Source organism: Hyperolius riggenbachi, chromosome 3 (assembly GCF_040937935.1).
Source record: "Hyperolius riggenbachi isolate aHypRig1 chromosome 3, aHypRig1.pri, whole genome shotgun sequence".
NCBI lineage: Eukaryota > Metazoa > Chordata > Amphibia > Anura > Hyperoliidae > Hyperolius > Hyperolius riggenbachi.
The window spans coordinates 171,718,568-171,734,379 of record NC_090648.1 but is presented as its reverse complement, the minus strand read 5'-3'; the positions used below and the strand labels follow the sequence as shown (position 1 = coordinate 171,734,379).

At 40.9% G+C, this 15,812-nt stretch overlaps 1 protein-coding gene across 1 annotated transcript in view; it reads left to right on the top strand.

The window, feature by feature from the left end:
* The window catches only part of FURIN (furin, paired basic amino acid cleaving enzyme), a 314,300-nt gene that overhangs the window by 264,675 nt on the left and 33,813 nt on the right, over positions 1 to 15,812 (top strand). The window contains exons 10-14 of the mRNA XM_068275265.1: positions 1,325 to 1,425; positions 3,681 to 3,784; positions 4,436 to 4,553; positions 11,123 to 11,302; positions 13,513 to 13,637. Of these exons, the coding sequence (XP_068131366.1) occupies positions 1,325 to 1,425; positions 3,681 to 3,784; positions 4,436 to 4,553; positions 11,123 to 11,302; positions 13,513 to 13,637 (628 nt within the window). The remainder of the gene's footprint in view (positions 1 to 1,324; positions 1,426 to 3,680; positions 3,785 to 4,435; positions 4,554 to 11,122; positions 11,303 to 13,512; positions 13,638 to 15,812) is intronic.

Below are 15,812 nucleotides of genomic sequence, written 5' to 3'. Positions count from 1 at the left end.
AAATTATATAGCTCTTACAGTCTCACTACTGTGCCCAGTCCTCTCACCCCACTGCTAGACAATCCAGACTTCAAAATAGGCTTCAGATCCCCATCAGTACTAGGAAATAACAGATCAAACTGGCCACAAATCAGACATTACCTAACCCAAAATGGAATAAAAAACATGACTGACTGGCCCACCTCAACCCCAAACTACAAACCAACTTGGCTAACCAAATTCCAGTTAGATAAATATTATAATTTCTTACACCCCAAAACCAACATTCACAGACCCCTGACACCTTTTGAGAGCATCTGTACACAAACAGAACGGGTAGAACACACCTTATCTAAAATATATAACCTACTCATATCTAGAGGGTCTGAACAGCACCTTCAAAAAATTACAGACACATGGGACAAAGACTTGGGAGCTGCCCTCCCAGCTGAGACATGGGAAAAGGTCTTTATACTCTCTCACAAACTCTCAATCTCCACAAAACACCAGGAAAGAAACTTCAGAATATTCTCCAGATGGTATAGGGACCCCGAACGGTTAAGCAAATTTCAACATACAACCTCCGACCTTTGCTGGAGATGCAATAACCACAAAGGGACGTACATACATATTTGGTGGGACTGTGGCGAATTACAACCCTTCTGGACAAAAGTCTTCGAGTTACACAAAGAATTATATCTTACTACAGTTCCTCCATCCCCAGCAATAGCCTTGTTATCTGCCATACCTGGTTCATTTTCCAGTATCAAGAGTTCAATCTTCAGATTCATTCTCACTGCAGCCAGAACCTTGATAACCAGAAAATGGAGATCTACTGATAGCCCCTCAGTCTCAGATCTATTCTCACACCTGAATGAATTAATGAGACTGGATGAACTTTGTCTATCCGCCCAAGGCCATCAGGACAAGTTTGTACATAGATGGGCCATCTGGATTGACTACAGAGAGTCAGACAAGGCCGAAAGATTTATAACATGAGAGATTGTCCCAAGCCCATGTAAAGGCAGCATATGTCCAGAGGTATATCTGTTCTTACTGGTTATTAAAAACATAACACAATTATAGAAAGTGACGGATCCTAGAGAAAGCAACTCATACCTGTGTAGAAAATAAACCTAACTACTTTTTAAACAAATAGAAATCATTGCATCATAAGTTTATTTTTACTTCAGATTCCCTTTAAACCTGTTAGAAAGTTTCTGAATGAACAAGAGCAATTGTTTGCTTTTGTGTCACTATATGTGTTTTGCCTATTGGTAAAGTGCCTGTTTTGTTTTTGAGCGGTATTGTAATGCTCTAATCGCTGCGTTTTGTCATCCATCAGGTAACAACAGATCTAAGGCAGAAGTGCACAGACACTCACACGGGGACATCTGCCTCTGCACCATTGGCTGCTGGAATTATCGCCCTGGCTCTGGAAGCAAAGTATGTATTCCATGCCCTAATACTCCTGTGAGAAGGAAGGAACTATATAATTATGGTCAGGAAATGTTAAAGCAGGACCTTAGAAATCTGATTGTACCATTTATGATTGACATACCACCTTCATACAGTAGAAAGCATGCAGCCTCTCTGTGTCTGATATGCTGCTTACGGAATTGCATTTTATTATTTAAAGCCCAAGTTCAGGAACACAATTTTATATCCAACTAATAGAATATTTCTTTATTGCTCAGTTATTCTGAAGCCATGCTTCAAGATGGGCTAAGTGCATGCTCAGGGGGTATTTTTCGGATTGCATGGATGTAAGCCGGTAGCTGCATAGTTGCAGAAGGTATTTTCCCATTTTCTTCAATTTAATTTTATATTGCCGATTTGTTGAAAAAAAAAAAAAAAAAGGCATGTTTAGGCAAAATGCTACGGCAAAGACATACCTGTCCATTGCGGTCTATAGTTGTCAATGCCAAACACTGGTTATTAATGAACTTATTTAGTACTAAAACTTAACTTTTACTGCTCATCTGAAATGGCTGACAATTTTATGTGAATTGACACAAATGACCTCAACAAGGGGAATAGGGTATGTGAGCTTGCAATAATATATGCTCAAGCTAACATAATGAATAGAATTGCTTTATTTTTTACAATATTCATTTATATATTATTTAGTCAGTTTTTACCCTGTGTAGAATCTTTCCTCTCCCTGATTTACATTCTGAAATGTATCACTGGTGGTGACCTGTTTAGTTCTGCCAGGTGATCTGTACAGAATGTTTACTGAGAATTTTGTGCACAGAGGGAGATATTTGCATGGCAGTTGGAACAAGTCATTATTTCCCACAATGCAAACAGGTTCACAGACTGCACACTTTCAGGACTATGGACATGACATCACACTCTGGGAGGGGTTTCACCACAATATTAGCCGTACAAAAATGATCTATTCAAGAAAAGGTTCATATTTCCTTTGGGAAAGATTATGTCGGCTACGGATTGGGATAAAGTTCCTCTTTAAGGCAGTTGATTATGGGGATCACTGCAAAAGGAACCATAAAAGTGGGACTACACTGTGCATGATATGAACAGAAGTACATAATGGGGCACCATGTAAGGGAAAACATTCTAAAGTGGCTCTCTGAATGGAAGTACACTCATAGCATTATAAATAATTTGGGGTAGGGGGGGGGGGGGTATATTGTGGCACTATGTAGAGACCATCAGCAGGTGTTATGGCCAGCCAGCCACCTGTGTGGGTGGGCGAGGGTTAAACTTACATAGCAGGCATCTTCTTTAACATGTCCCACAGCGTGTCCCACTCTGCGTTCCAAGCCGCGTCACGTGACTACTCTGCTTCCTCCTTCAACCCGGAAGGAGGAAGTGTTTGTAATCCCGTGACCGTGGCTTGGAACGCAGAGTAGGATGCGCCGTGGGACAGGTTAAAGAAGATGCCTGCTGTGTAAGTTTACCCCCCCTCGCCCACCTGCTCAGGTGCTTTAATTACTTGGATGAAATCCGAATGAAACTCATTCATATTTCATCCGGTGAGCATCCCTGGTTATAGCTTTGGGGCCAATATATAAGGAATTACTGTAAGAAGCCACTATATATATCTGGAGGCACTATGTTGAGAGCATGGGGCACTATATATAGACCTACTATAATGAGGAAACGCTACAACAGGGGGTAAGATAATTGGAGTGCATAAAGATGACACTGGTCATCTTCCCTGTTTAGCCACTCTTTTTAACCACATTCTCTTTTAAGATCACACCCTCCCCCATATGATAAAACCAAATTATCCTTTAAATCCCCATTTTTACTTTTTTTGTTTGTTTGTTTTTGTGTATCATTGGTATCATACAAGGAAGCAGAACCATTTCCATGCACATACGGTAACTTTCTGTTCTATGATGTTAATTGGTAGCAGCCTTTCATTTCTTACTACATATTCCAGCTTTCCATGGACACATCATGCGTACTTATACACTAACCAAAAACACTTGTGGGCTTATATGTCAACAAGGTATACACATAGTTTATAGCAATTATCAGAAGACATGACAGATCACACATCATGCCTAACATGATTATCTGCAGCTCAAAGTGATGATCTGGGGACAGTGCATTCTTCTCCTATGGCACTTCCGTATAGTTTTTCTGGTCTGAAAAGGTTGTATTCACAAAGAGAAACCTTTTAGCCTAATATACGTTTTGAGTGAAACCTTGCTTTTCTTTTCTAGTAATAATCTCACTTGGAGGGATATGCAGCATCTGGTTGTACGAACATCAAACCCAGCTCATCTTAATACAAATGACTGGATCACCAATGGAGTTGGACGGAAAGGTAATCATTATGCATGGAAATTAAAAGGGGCTTTTGTCTTACCTAAAGTGACCTCATAATTAGTACACATCTGCCACTGACTTTTTTTATTTATACTCCTGTACTTTTTTTTTTTTTTAGAGATAAACATATGACAGTTGGAGTGTATTGTTTGTCATTGAAAAATAGTGCACATTTTTTATAATTCCTAATGCTTGGTGCCCATATCAGACCTCTAATCAGAGAGTTTAAAAGAAGTCTGGGTTATAGGAATAAAGAGTGCAGGCTGAAACCTATTTCAGTTGCCTGATGGTCAGGTTAATGTTGTGAAGTTAGTCACATACATGCAGCTAATCAGAGCTCCTGGTCTGTATACTGCATCCTGCTCAGTTATATAACAAAGGATCAACACAATAAGCAGATAATAAGCATTTTTAAGCCAACAGCGATACTCTCCATATTCTCTTTTAGGGCTGTTCACACTGCAAGAGCTTTTTCTAAGCGCTTGTGATTTTAAAACCTCTTGCTAATGTTTTGCTAAAAGTAGTTCTCTAACAGATTTCCAGATATGTCAGTAAATTGGTTCTAGTTTGTATTTCTGACTTCTGATAGTTGGTGGTATGTAGAATGCATGCTTCTTCTCACTAATGGTACTTGCTCTGTGTTTTGCAGTTAGCCATTCGTATGGATATGGGCTACTAGATGCTGGAGCCATGGTAGCTCTTGCCAAAAACTGGACTACTGTGGGACCTCAGAGAAAATGTGTCATTGACATACTCACAGAGCCAAAGTGAGTACATCACATTTCAGTTGTCTTTCACGTTAGATGATATTGTAAGGAACAGGGGCATAAAAAGAAATCACTGGGCCCCCCTGCAAAACTTTGGATGGGGCCTCCCTCCAAAATGCCCCCCACCCCCATCCTTTCTGCACAGGTAAACCGAGAACCAATGTTATTCGGTTGGCTAATGCACACTTGAATGTGTTTTCCCCATACAGATAGACAGGAGTGAAGTACTGCAGGCATTTTCTCTATCAATTGCATTAGCTTCTGTGATAAAACATGCATGTTTTCACACATGCAGACACTCATGACATACAGAAAACGCATACAGAAAACTGACAGACAAGTGTGCTTCCAGCATCAGCTTATTACACTCGCTCTGTCCATCTCTGATAGAGCAGAACTGGCTCTGCAGAATTCTCCAGCATCACTACATTACAAAGCACTTGGGGAGGGGTAGAGAGGTTGGGGGCTGGGCGTTGTACACAAGAGCCTGCTGCACACTGAATAGGGACAGTCTACAAATCTGTCTACAAAACTTTGTATGATTCATTATCAGTGGCTGAGCAGATGCAGTCATTAGAACAATTGTGCAGAGAATAGGACGCTTTTTCTGTTCGTGCCCAGACTCCTCAAGCATCCCTACAGGACACAGCACTTGTGGAGGGGTAGAAAGGCTGGGGGTAGAACACTGCTGTACACTGTATAGAGACGGTCTACAATTCTTTGTCTGCAAAACTTTGCATGATTCCTCATAAGTGGCTTAGCAGATGCAGTAACAATTGTGCAGAAGTTTTTTTTCTATCCTGTCAGTCTCTCAGGACAGAGAAAATAAACCTCTCCCCCACGGGGCCCCCTGCAGCTTCTGGGCCCCCCTGCGGCTGCATCCCTCGCAGGGTCTGTTGGTACGCCTCTGAGTTGAAAAGGGAATTGCAAAAATATAAATTTGTATAAACCATAAATTTTGAACTAAAGCTGATCCTTATAACGTGTGCCATGTTAAAAGTTAGCAGAAAATTTGAGAATGAATTTTTCTACCTACATGAGAATGAAAGGAAAAATCATTGGAAATTTTGTACAGTTCGATGAATGTTCAAATCTGTGCGCAAGACCCAAGTAGCAAATCCTCATATTCTGCTTCCATGACTAAACATCTATAGAATTTCAATGAAAAGAAATCATGCCTGTCCTGATATTTTGCTTTTTTGCAGCAGGCTCAGTCAGTAGGTGCGGATTCTTGGAATTTCTCAGACTCCATCCAGGCTCTCTGGCAGTTACAGATAGAGCATCAGGCTGTGTACTTTAGGAATGGCACGTTTAATTTATGAGGCACATTGAAAGATGAATTATCTGATGAATTGAAGTGGAATTTATTGTGAGCTGTGGAACAGCGTCTGTAACCGCAACCATTTGTGAGACAAATGTGTTGTCTCTTGCATCTCAGAGAGCCAGCACATTTGGTGAGGGCCTACACAACTTTCATCCAAATTGCACAGTAGTCTTGTTCATGAACACTGGCCTCTATTTTATGGGGTCAGCACAATCTCTGTATGATGGTTTGTGAGCCATTTTCCTCATGCCGCGCTGCACACTATACCTTAATTACTGCAGCCGCTGATAGAACTGCGGTGCTGCGAGCTGGGTGGAGGTGTGTCACTGCTGGCTGGCTGATTGTAAGTACAGAGCTCTGCCATCTGATTGTGCTGAAGCCAGCCTTCCAATTAGGGGTACACTGCAAGACATCAATTATATGAAATGGTCTTCAAGCTCTGCTACTGCCCTGAAGTACTTGGCTGGAGTGTGAAATGACATTAAATGCAGTCCATTTCGGTATTCTTGCCACGAAATTCTTCTGTTTCCTTCACGTATTTTACCACACATGCAAGCACATGACTGAACTTTTATGACTTCGTTTTTGAGTAAGCCTTTTTTGATTAAGGATTGCGTGCACAGTATTTATGAATGATAATCGCCACTGGTGACATTTTCATGTTTTATTGTCCTAGTGCACTGGGCCTTATGCAATACACGGCGGGTTAACTGCGTGTTTCCGTAGCAATGTGAATGTTACCGCAGTAACAACCGCGGCACTTAAGTATTAACACATGGTGCCCCCCATGTTAGTAATGGTAAAATTGCTGCATAATCACTGCGCATACCAACTTTACCTTGTGCATCAGGCCCATTGAATCACAGTGAAATTTAGTAATTTTAGTAGTGTTTTTTTTTTTTTAAATTTAATTTTAATCAAATGAACAGAAATACACACTTTATGGTAATGTGATATCACCTCTGTAAACTTTGAATGGCAATGAAAAAACGGTACTTATCCGTTAGCCGGGCGCATCCGGCAGGTGGCGCTAATTACTATTCCCCCTCCAGGCCGACATGGATAGTAGGGAAAGAGGTAACTCTGGTGGAGTTTTGTCGCCACCTAGAGGATGCGCCCGGCTAACGGATAAGTACCGAAAAAACACATCTGGTTGCATATGTAATAGCACCCTTTTATATAACCCAGCTAAGTAATTTCTGGCACAGACAATTTTCACAGCCATATAATTGGTTACAGTACGCATGAAGTGAGAGGGATATGGCGGCTGCCATATTTATTTCCTTTTAATCAATACCAGTTGCCTGGAAATCTTGCTGATTATCTGCCTCTAATACAAGCATGCAGATCAGATTTCTGACTGAAGTCTGACTGGATTAGCTGCATGTTTGTCTCAGGTGTGTGATCCAGATACTATTGCAGAAAAAGATCCGCAGTACTGCTGGACAACTGGTACGGTTTAAAAGAAAACAAATCTGGCTACCTCCATAACCCTCTCAGTTCAGGTATCCTTTAAGCAGGGGCCAACTTGTGTATGTATAAGTTTGAACTTCTAGTTATCATTATGACCTAACATGCATTCTTTTTTTTATAATGGATTAGGAGCTGGTTTCAACGATTTTATCAAATCTATTGATCGATAAAAAGAGCTAACTTTGTTAGGCAGAGAATGATGTGAAAATGTTGTCAATACAGCTCCCTATGTAGTCCACATAAATGCTATATAATAAAGGCCTGTTTCCACTACACGCAGATTTGATGCAGATTGGATGCAGAAAAACTGACTCTAATGAATGCCTATGGGCCTGTTTCCACTAAACGCGATTATTCTGATGCAGATTTTCCCATAGGCATTTATTGGAGTCAGTTTTTCTGCATCCATTCTGCATCCAATCTGCATGTAGTGGAAACAGGCCCTAAGGAAAAACTTCTGTGAGCCCATCCTTACCTGGTCATGGTCTCCATTACAGGCATTTCTATATTGGGTATAATGTGTGGGAATGTTTAGGGCCTTTATGCTGAACAGATTTTCTTTTCTTTTTATTTTTTTTTTTTATTTTTTTTTTTTGTTCAATTCTAAAAATCCTCTTGAACTATTCATTATTTGATTTTATGGGAGGACACCTTTAAATGATGTCTGTCATCCATCCATGCTCTGAAAGCAGCACAGGAGCTGTGGCAGTACATAGTGCTCAACAAGTGAACAAGACCTTCATTCTCTCCTGCTTCTCGGAAAATAATATAGATCATTTTGTCTTCCCTCAGCATAGCATATGTAAACGGATACAGCTCCTGGTGTTATTGCTAATGTTGCTCCTCACTATGATATAAATGCGCAGTCAGTGATGGGAACAGACTGTGTATTACCTGGATTTGGCTCTATGGGGGATTTAGACACACAAGCCATTCACACCTCACTGGGTCAGAGCCAGAGCTCAAAGAGATGTCTGTCCAACTAAGCATGAATGGAGCCCTGCAGGGGAAAACAGCTGCAGCTCTATCTCGTGCTCTGCTTGTAGCTGGGGATAAGCAAACTGCTTCCAATAACCTTTCCGAGTCTTCATTTTATTTCACCCATCTGCTGTTGAAGTTAGGTGCAATGGATAGCTGTGCATATTGAAGCTGGCCTTCTCATCCAGTGCCGTGTGCACCCTCAGGGTTGGCCCAGACAGAGTGCTTTCAGCCTGATAAATTAAAGCCGGTTTACAATGTACGGTAATAAAATAATAAAGTACAAATGTGCAAGTTTATGCATTAAACATTCTCAGCGATTAGGGATTCTTCACAGGGAATTATGACTGGTGGCTCCTTGCATTGTTTAGTTAAATAGGCCACATCAAGTTTGTCAGTGTGTTCCCAGCATGCTATAGACTTTTGATTAGCTCTAAATTGTCTCATCCATTATTGCAGACATTTCCCTGTGAAAGTGATGACATTGGCCGTATATTCTACTTCAGCTTGTACTATGTATCATTATGGCAAGCGTTCATTTTTAATGCTCAGGAACCATTAAGCTCATGAATGCCTCTTGACAATGGATCTGAGCCCCTGCTTGTGCTGCTTCACATTTTCCCAGAAAGACTCAAATGTGATGCTTTTACACTAGTCTAGAAGAGTGGTAATGCCTGCATGACTACCATTATGTGTTGAGGAATAGGTGTTCAAGTACCATGGATATAATCAGAAAGGAAGAGCAGTCTGGAGCACAATAAGGATGTATAGCTGCCAGTGTCCACGAAGGGCTCACAAATCGGTGGCAATATGAGAGTAATGTGCAAAGCTTTAAGACGTTTAATGGCAATGAAACCAGTGACAATACCTTGATGACTGCTCTTTGTTTTTGCTTCATATCCATTATTCCACAACAACTAGAAATACATGAATTATGTCTGGTGTAAGTGAATCACATTGAGGTTTCGCCTAATTATTAACCACAAACAGGTATTAGCCTCAGTACAGCCCTTGTCATTTCCGTTCACCAGTGCACCTTTTGCTTTGCATTGACGTACTACGTGATTTTTTTTTATTTTACAAAACCAAAGTGCATTTTGGTTTCTTTAAAGGAAAGCACTAGACAATACACATAAGGTCTTCAGTGATTCTAAATACAACATTGAGACTTGACACCAGAAAGCAGCCATCATGAGTGAAGCTGGCCTATAGATTTCCACAGCCTTTTCTGCACTTCTCATTCTGCCAGCTGTAAGAATTAGTCGATAGACTCCTGTTTTTTTTTTTTTTTTTTCAGACTTTGACTGAGCCATTGTTAATGTAGGTCCTGTCACATGACCTCTTTACACCAAAAACTGCAGTAGCTGCTATTTACTTTTTTCCTGAAGTCTTGGAATTTCAGAGCAATCACATAACCTGTAAGTCTACTCCTTTGAGAGCTATCCCAGCAAAATGAGCATTAGGCCATGCATCATCTGATGTCGTGCGTGACTGCCTCCTGCACGCGTTTCCGAAACGCGGATAGGAACGCGTGCAGTGTGAACGGGGCCTAAGTCAATTGCTGGGCGCCGATAACTAACAAGATCTGTGCCGCATAGATGGCAGCGGAGAAGATGAGGTAATGCATTTCTGTATTGACTGCGTTTTTACTTATAATTTTCAATGACATGGGGACTGCTTGATGTTTCAGTGGATTGAACTTAAGATAAAAAAAAATAACATTTGTAATATACTCCTTTAAAAAATGTTTTGAAGTCCTTAGCTGCAAAAAATAAATAAAAATAAACCTGCCCTTTAAGGTCCCTTTGTCAGCTGTAGTCAGCTCTTTGACAATTCATTTAAAATTACAAGATCTAACAAGCCTGTTTTTCAGCAACCTTCACATTTAATTCAGATTATAATCCATGTAAAAAGATTAAGAGATACTTCTAGTCAATACAGATTTAACTGCCCCAGTCCCGTGTTCAAAAATCAAGGGTGGACCTGGGCAGTTAGTGAGGTCCTCTAACGGCCCTTTACCTCCTTTGACCTTTTTGGTCTTCTCCTGGTCTCTCTCTTTTTGGCAGAGCCTGTGCATTGCTGTGCCATGTACTTGAATGTTCCTGCACCCCCATTCTTTCCTGATTCTGAGGCTTAAAGACGAATAATCGGCCCACTACAGGCGTGCATTGTGTTTATTTCCCCTTGAAAGCATTTAAGACTTATCAATTAATATGATGGTATATTACTGGTAATCATTTGTGATTGCTTACACTCATTTGTGTTTTGCAAGCCTGAGATGTGCGCACCATTTTATGCTGCAGAATAATGAAAAGCAGGGAGTGAAAGGGACACCTGGTTCTCTGGCATATAATGTACACCGTTATGTTTGCCTTCACTAGCTTCTGGCATAGCATGCAGCCGCATTGCCAAAAAGCAGAATCTGATTTGGAGAGCCACCAGTGCAGAGTATCAATCCTTGATTGGTTGCTTTGTCTCACAACTGAGTGACTTACTAATATAACTATGCAACTTGGGCCTCAGACATTGTAATTATACCAGCTCCTATTCTGTATTTACTTATATGCACCTACTTCTTCAATCAAGCGCATTATCAGAGGCTTTTCTGTTGTTTCACTTTGCTTTGTACAGCCATTGCTACATTAACTGTTCATTCTTTGAGCTAAATTGCTGCTTCCAGAACATGTGCTCTCATGATGGTGGCTAGTGACCTAAATAATTCACATTCTTTGTTGATATGGCACGGAAGATCGCTAATTGGCATATAATGAATGCTTGACAATGTTTCTCCTAGGGACATAGGAAAGCGTTTGGAAGTCAGACGGAAAGTGGAGCCGTGCACTGGAATGGCTAATGACATCAGCACTTTGGAGCATGTTCAAGCCAGACTAACCTTGTCCTACAACCGCAGGGGAGACCTTGCCATTTATTTGACAAGTCCTATGGGCACCCGCTCTTGTCTGCTGGCACCAAGGTAACGTCGTTATTACAAGATGCGCAAATGTCGATTTCTTTCCCCCCTCAACTTGAAAGGTCCGACCAACCAAAATAAATTGTTCAAGCCTCAGACTTTATGCTGATAGATTGATTGTTTTTATATCTCTTGGATATTTCAGCAGCAGGTGAAAGTCTCAGACTCCCTGTTGGGTTTTCCATACATCTCATATTCTGGGAAAAAGCATTCCGTAAAATGAGTTTCAGGAGCAACAATCTACAACTATGAGATCTTCTCTCGGGTCCCAAGAGGCTTGATTAGACACCAGCGTCCACATATGTGTAATGTATTATATATGTGGACACCGGTCATCTAATACACACACACACACACACACACACACACACACACACACACACACACACACACACACACACACACACACACACACACACACACACACACACACACACACACACACACACACACACACACACACACACACACACACACACACACACACACACACACACACACACACACTGTGTATATGTATATTTAGATAGATAGATAGATAGATATTGATGTGTGCGTGTATATATATATATATATCAGGATTGCTTGGATTGACCCTTTAAATTTTGGTCACTAAAGGGGCCTCCAATGGGACTTTTAATGGGGTACCGATAGAATAATGCAATTGTATTTGACAGAGGTAGAAAAAAAGCAGGAGCAAAAGGTGGTTCTAGATCAGCCCCAAACGCCCACTATTACACAGAGACCAACCTCTTCTGTTGAATACATAGAATAATACATGTGTCAGTTACAGCGTACAGTATGTCCTACCATGAAACAAATGAGGGCACTTATCAGACACTTGACTAGAGCTGCAAGTTCTGAGGGGGATGCTTGCTAGTATAATGTAGATTCAGAATGCCATTCTGTAGCAGTGGGTTTGCCCAGTATGGGGCCCAGAAATTTCTGGAACCGTGTATTACCAATGTTTCTGTTTGAACTTGATGAATGGATGTCTTTTTTATTTTTCCTCAACCTATGTGACTATCTAGCCTAAATCTAACCTCTGCTGCCCCATGTTTTTTAAGTTTGCAAGTAGAATTTGCTATAGTTGAACATCCTAGTGAGAGACAATTGAATCTATTGGTTCCCCTTAAAGAAATACTGGTCTCATTTTTTACCTTATTTTCTTATTCCTCCTTTCACAGCATTAAATTCTAAGCTGAATCGCCGCATCCCCACAGCAGAACAAGTTATTTAATGCTGAAGAAGGCTGAATAAGAAAATAAGGCAAAAAAATTAGACTTCAGTGTTTCTTTAAAGAGAAACTGTAAGGAAAAAAAATGCTCTCTGGGGGTCCTTACCTCGGGAGGGGGAAGCCTCTGAAGCCTAATGAAGCTTCCCCATCCTTTTCAGCCTTAAAGAGAACCTGTACTGAGTAAAATTATTTAAAATAAACACATGAGGTAACTTCAAATGAACATTACATAGTTACCTTGCCATCAGTTCCTCTCAGAAGCTCACCATTTTCTTCTGACAATAATCCCTTCCAGTTCTGACAATATTTTGTCAGATCTGAAATTTATCAGTTGCTGTCAGTACAATATCAGTTGCTGTCAGTTATAGCTGAGAGGAAAACTGATGTACCAGCTAATGTCCATGTTTCCCTATGGCTCAAGTGGGCGATGTTACAGTTTAACTGTGTGCTGACCAGGAAGCTGTTATGGGGTAATGGATATTTTCAAAATGGAGGACGGAGAATTCCATTGATCACAGTGGACAAACAGGATGCGGGAGAGGAAAAATAGATTGAGGAATAGACTACACAGGAGGTAAGTATGACTTGTGTATGTTTATTTTTACTTTTAATGTTCAGTTCAGGTTTTCTTTAAGGATCCAGCCCTGCTGGCAGCCCCCGGTGGTGAAGGTGCAGCAGGGGCTTCAGTGTGCGTCAATAGTTACATATCTGTGCTCCTGCACAGGAGCAGTACAAGCTAGGTAAATATTGCCACGTGCCGTTTAGGGCTGCCAGCGGCTGGATCTTCAAGGCTGAAGTGGATGGGGGAAGCCTCATTAAGATCCAGATGTAAGCACCGACCCTGGGGCAGTTTATTTTTTTCCTAACAGGATAACATTAAAGTTCTATCAGTGGCCTCTTTTTTCCACTATTGTTAACTTGTCGGTAGATAAATAGTTAGAGATGAAGATGTGTTAATTGTTTTCTCGTGTCTTAGGCCTCAGGATTACTCTGCGGATGGCTTTAATGACTGGTCTTTTATGACGACCCATTCGTGGGATGAAAACCCAGCAGGAGAGTGGGTGCTCGTGATAGAAAACACCAGTGGCAACAACAATTATGGTAAGGCTCACCTTGATGCTACCGACTGTATGAAGTGGAGAGGCTAGAAACATAAATCTCACTGAATTAGCCCAATAATGCTTTTATGATCAATTACGACAAAAACACGGCAGGGAGCAAAGTGCTAAGCACATCATGTATTGGCTGCAGACCATATTAGTCCATTTTTTACTGTTTGGAGTTTTGTTTGCTTATAAGTTACTGCACGTCAGACATAATTGTCTCTGCACCATTTAGTAAAAAACGAAATTTATCTTTAAACTTTAAAAGTTTTTAAATTGAAAATGCCTTCAAAAAATAATTTGTAGAGCTTTTTCATTTTTGTTTTATTTATTATGATGTGCTGAAAATATTTTTTCCTTAAAACCTGTGTTTTTTTTCATCTGCATATTCTTAACCATTTAAGCCGCCTCGACGTGATTGTCACGTCCAGGCGGCTGCTGCTGTGCTTCTGCGTGCTCCCGCGCCCTAACCCCACCCCCCATGTACACCTTTCATTGATCTTAGTCCCTGGCAGAAAAACCGATGGCTTCTTATCAGAGGCCGGGGTCTTTTTGACAAAAAAAAAAGTTTTTCGTCCTTAAGTGCTTCTTAGAAGCGAGCAAACATTACAACTTTCATCTGCAGATGGTACGCCTGCAAGCACTTATAACCAGTGTACTATCTGCAGACTAGCCCATAGGCATTGCCAAGTACTAGGGCTGATTTAGCAACATGGGTGCAGAGCAAACTGGACTACAGTTGATACAGTTGTTGTGAAAGTTGTTGTGACATTTAACAGCCGATACTTGATTGGTCAACCCTAAACAACGTTTGCTATTGTTTTCTTTGCACATGTTGATAAATCAGACCTGCAGTCTGCAGAAACTGTGTAACATTTAATGAAAAAGATTTGATCGGCATCATGCCCAGTGACATGTTGGGAAAAAAAATGGCACTGCCTCTGGGAGTCGGCCTGCAGCACCTTCTAGTTGTAGGACGAGGCTAGAATACAGCTTCTCCAACAGATCCACTTTCATTCTACCTTGCATTATGTCAGTCAGCAAAGCATTAATTGTGTGGTAGAAACAGTGCGTTTCAAAACCCATTTCAATGTAAACTTTTAAGATGGTCTTTTTATCTAGTTAATCCACTTTTTATTCTGTTCTTCCAATTATTCTGTTAGATGGTGTGTAGCTTTTCCAGCACACGTGGAACAAGTTTCTGTAATGATCCTAAAAATCCCTAATAGTTTTCAGTGCTTTGTTGATGTAGAGGAAATGGCTTGTTCTGATAACTCGTATGAACACAACGTTCCTGTACAAAAAGATCCTTTTCCTGAGTAGAAGGCAGACTTCCAAGTCTTCAACAATAATCATTACATGCTCAGACCATGGACAATTCCCCAGACTTTTCTTTTGGATATATTGCAAATTGAGGTGAAAAAGAGGGTGACCTAAAGGCGACCAAAGAATGTTTTTTTCAGAAATCGGCAGTAATCAGCTGCAAATCCTGGAAAGGATGGCATACTGCCAGAATCTAGCTTGATTTTGGCCATTGGTTAGCTGCAGCACACCCAGAGAGCTTCTACACCTGCTGCAACTGATAGGTGACTGGGGGGCTAGAGAGGTGCAGAGATCACCCCCATGTAGGATAAAGACTATGCACGAGAGTTTTGTACAAGCTTATGGTGGCTAAATCTATTAAAAGTAGAGTGCAGCAGTGGAAGTGCTGAGGTCTGCTTCATTCATAGCTGCTTACGCCTGGCTGAAGAGCGGTCTACCTCCCATTCACTCATATTGGGATGTGTGTGCATCCTAATACAAGTGAGTAAGAGCTGGACCACTCTTCAGTCGGAGGAAGCAGCTGTCACTGCAGTCCGTTGTTCTGCAGAAGCCACATATCACATCCAAACACTCAGATTACCAGTATTTTCAGACTTTCGCTTGGAGATGGGACTGTAATAAAAAAACAATTATGGGAAGCTGTACTTACAGACAGTGGTTAAATCAGAGATACTGAGAGAGTGCTCTTCTAGTTGGCAGCTTCCTGTTTTTTTTAGAACCTTCAAATGTCACATAATATTTCTGATCTTACGTTTTCTGAAGAGCAATTACTGCTACATATTTCTTTGAAATTTGTACCAGTGAAATAAAAATGTTTCTGTATCTTGATTATACCTTTAAAGGGAACCTT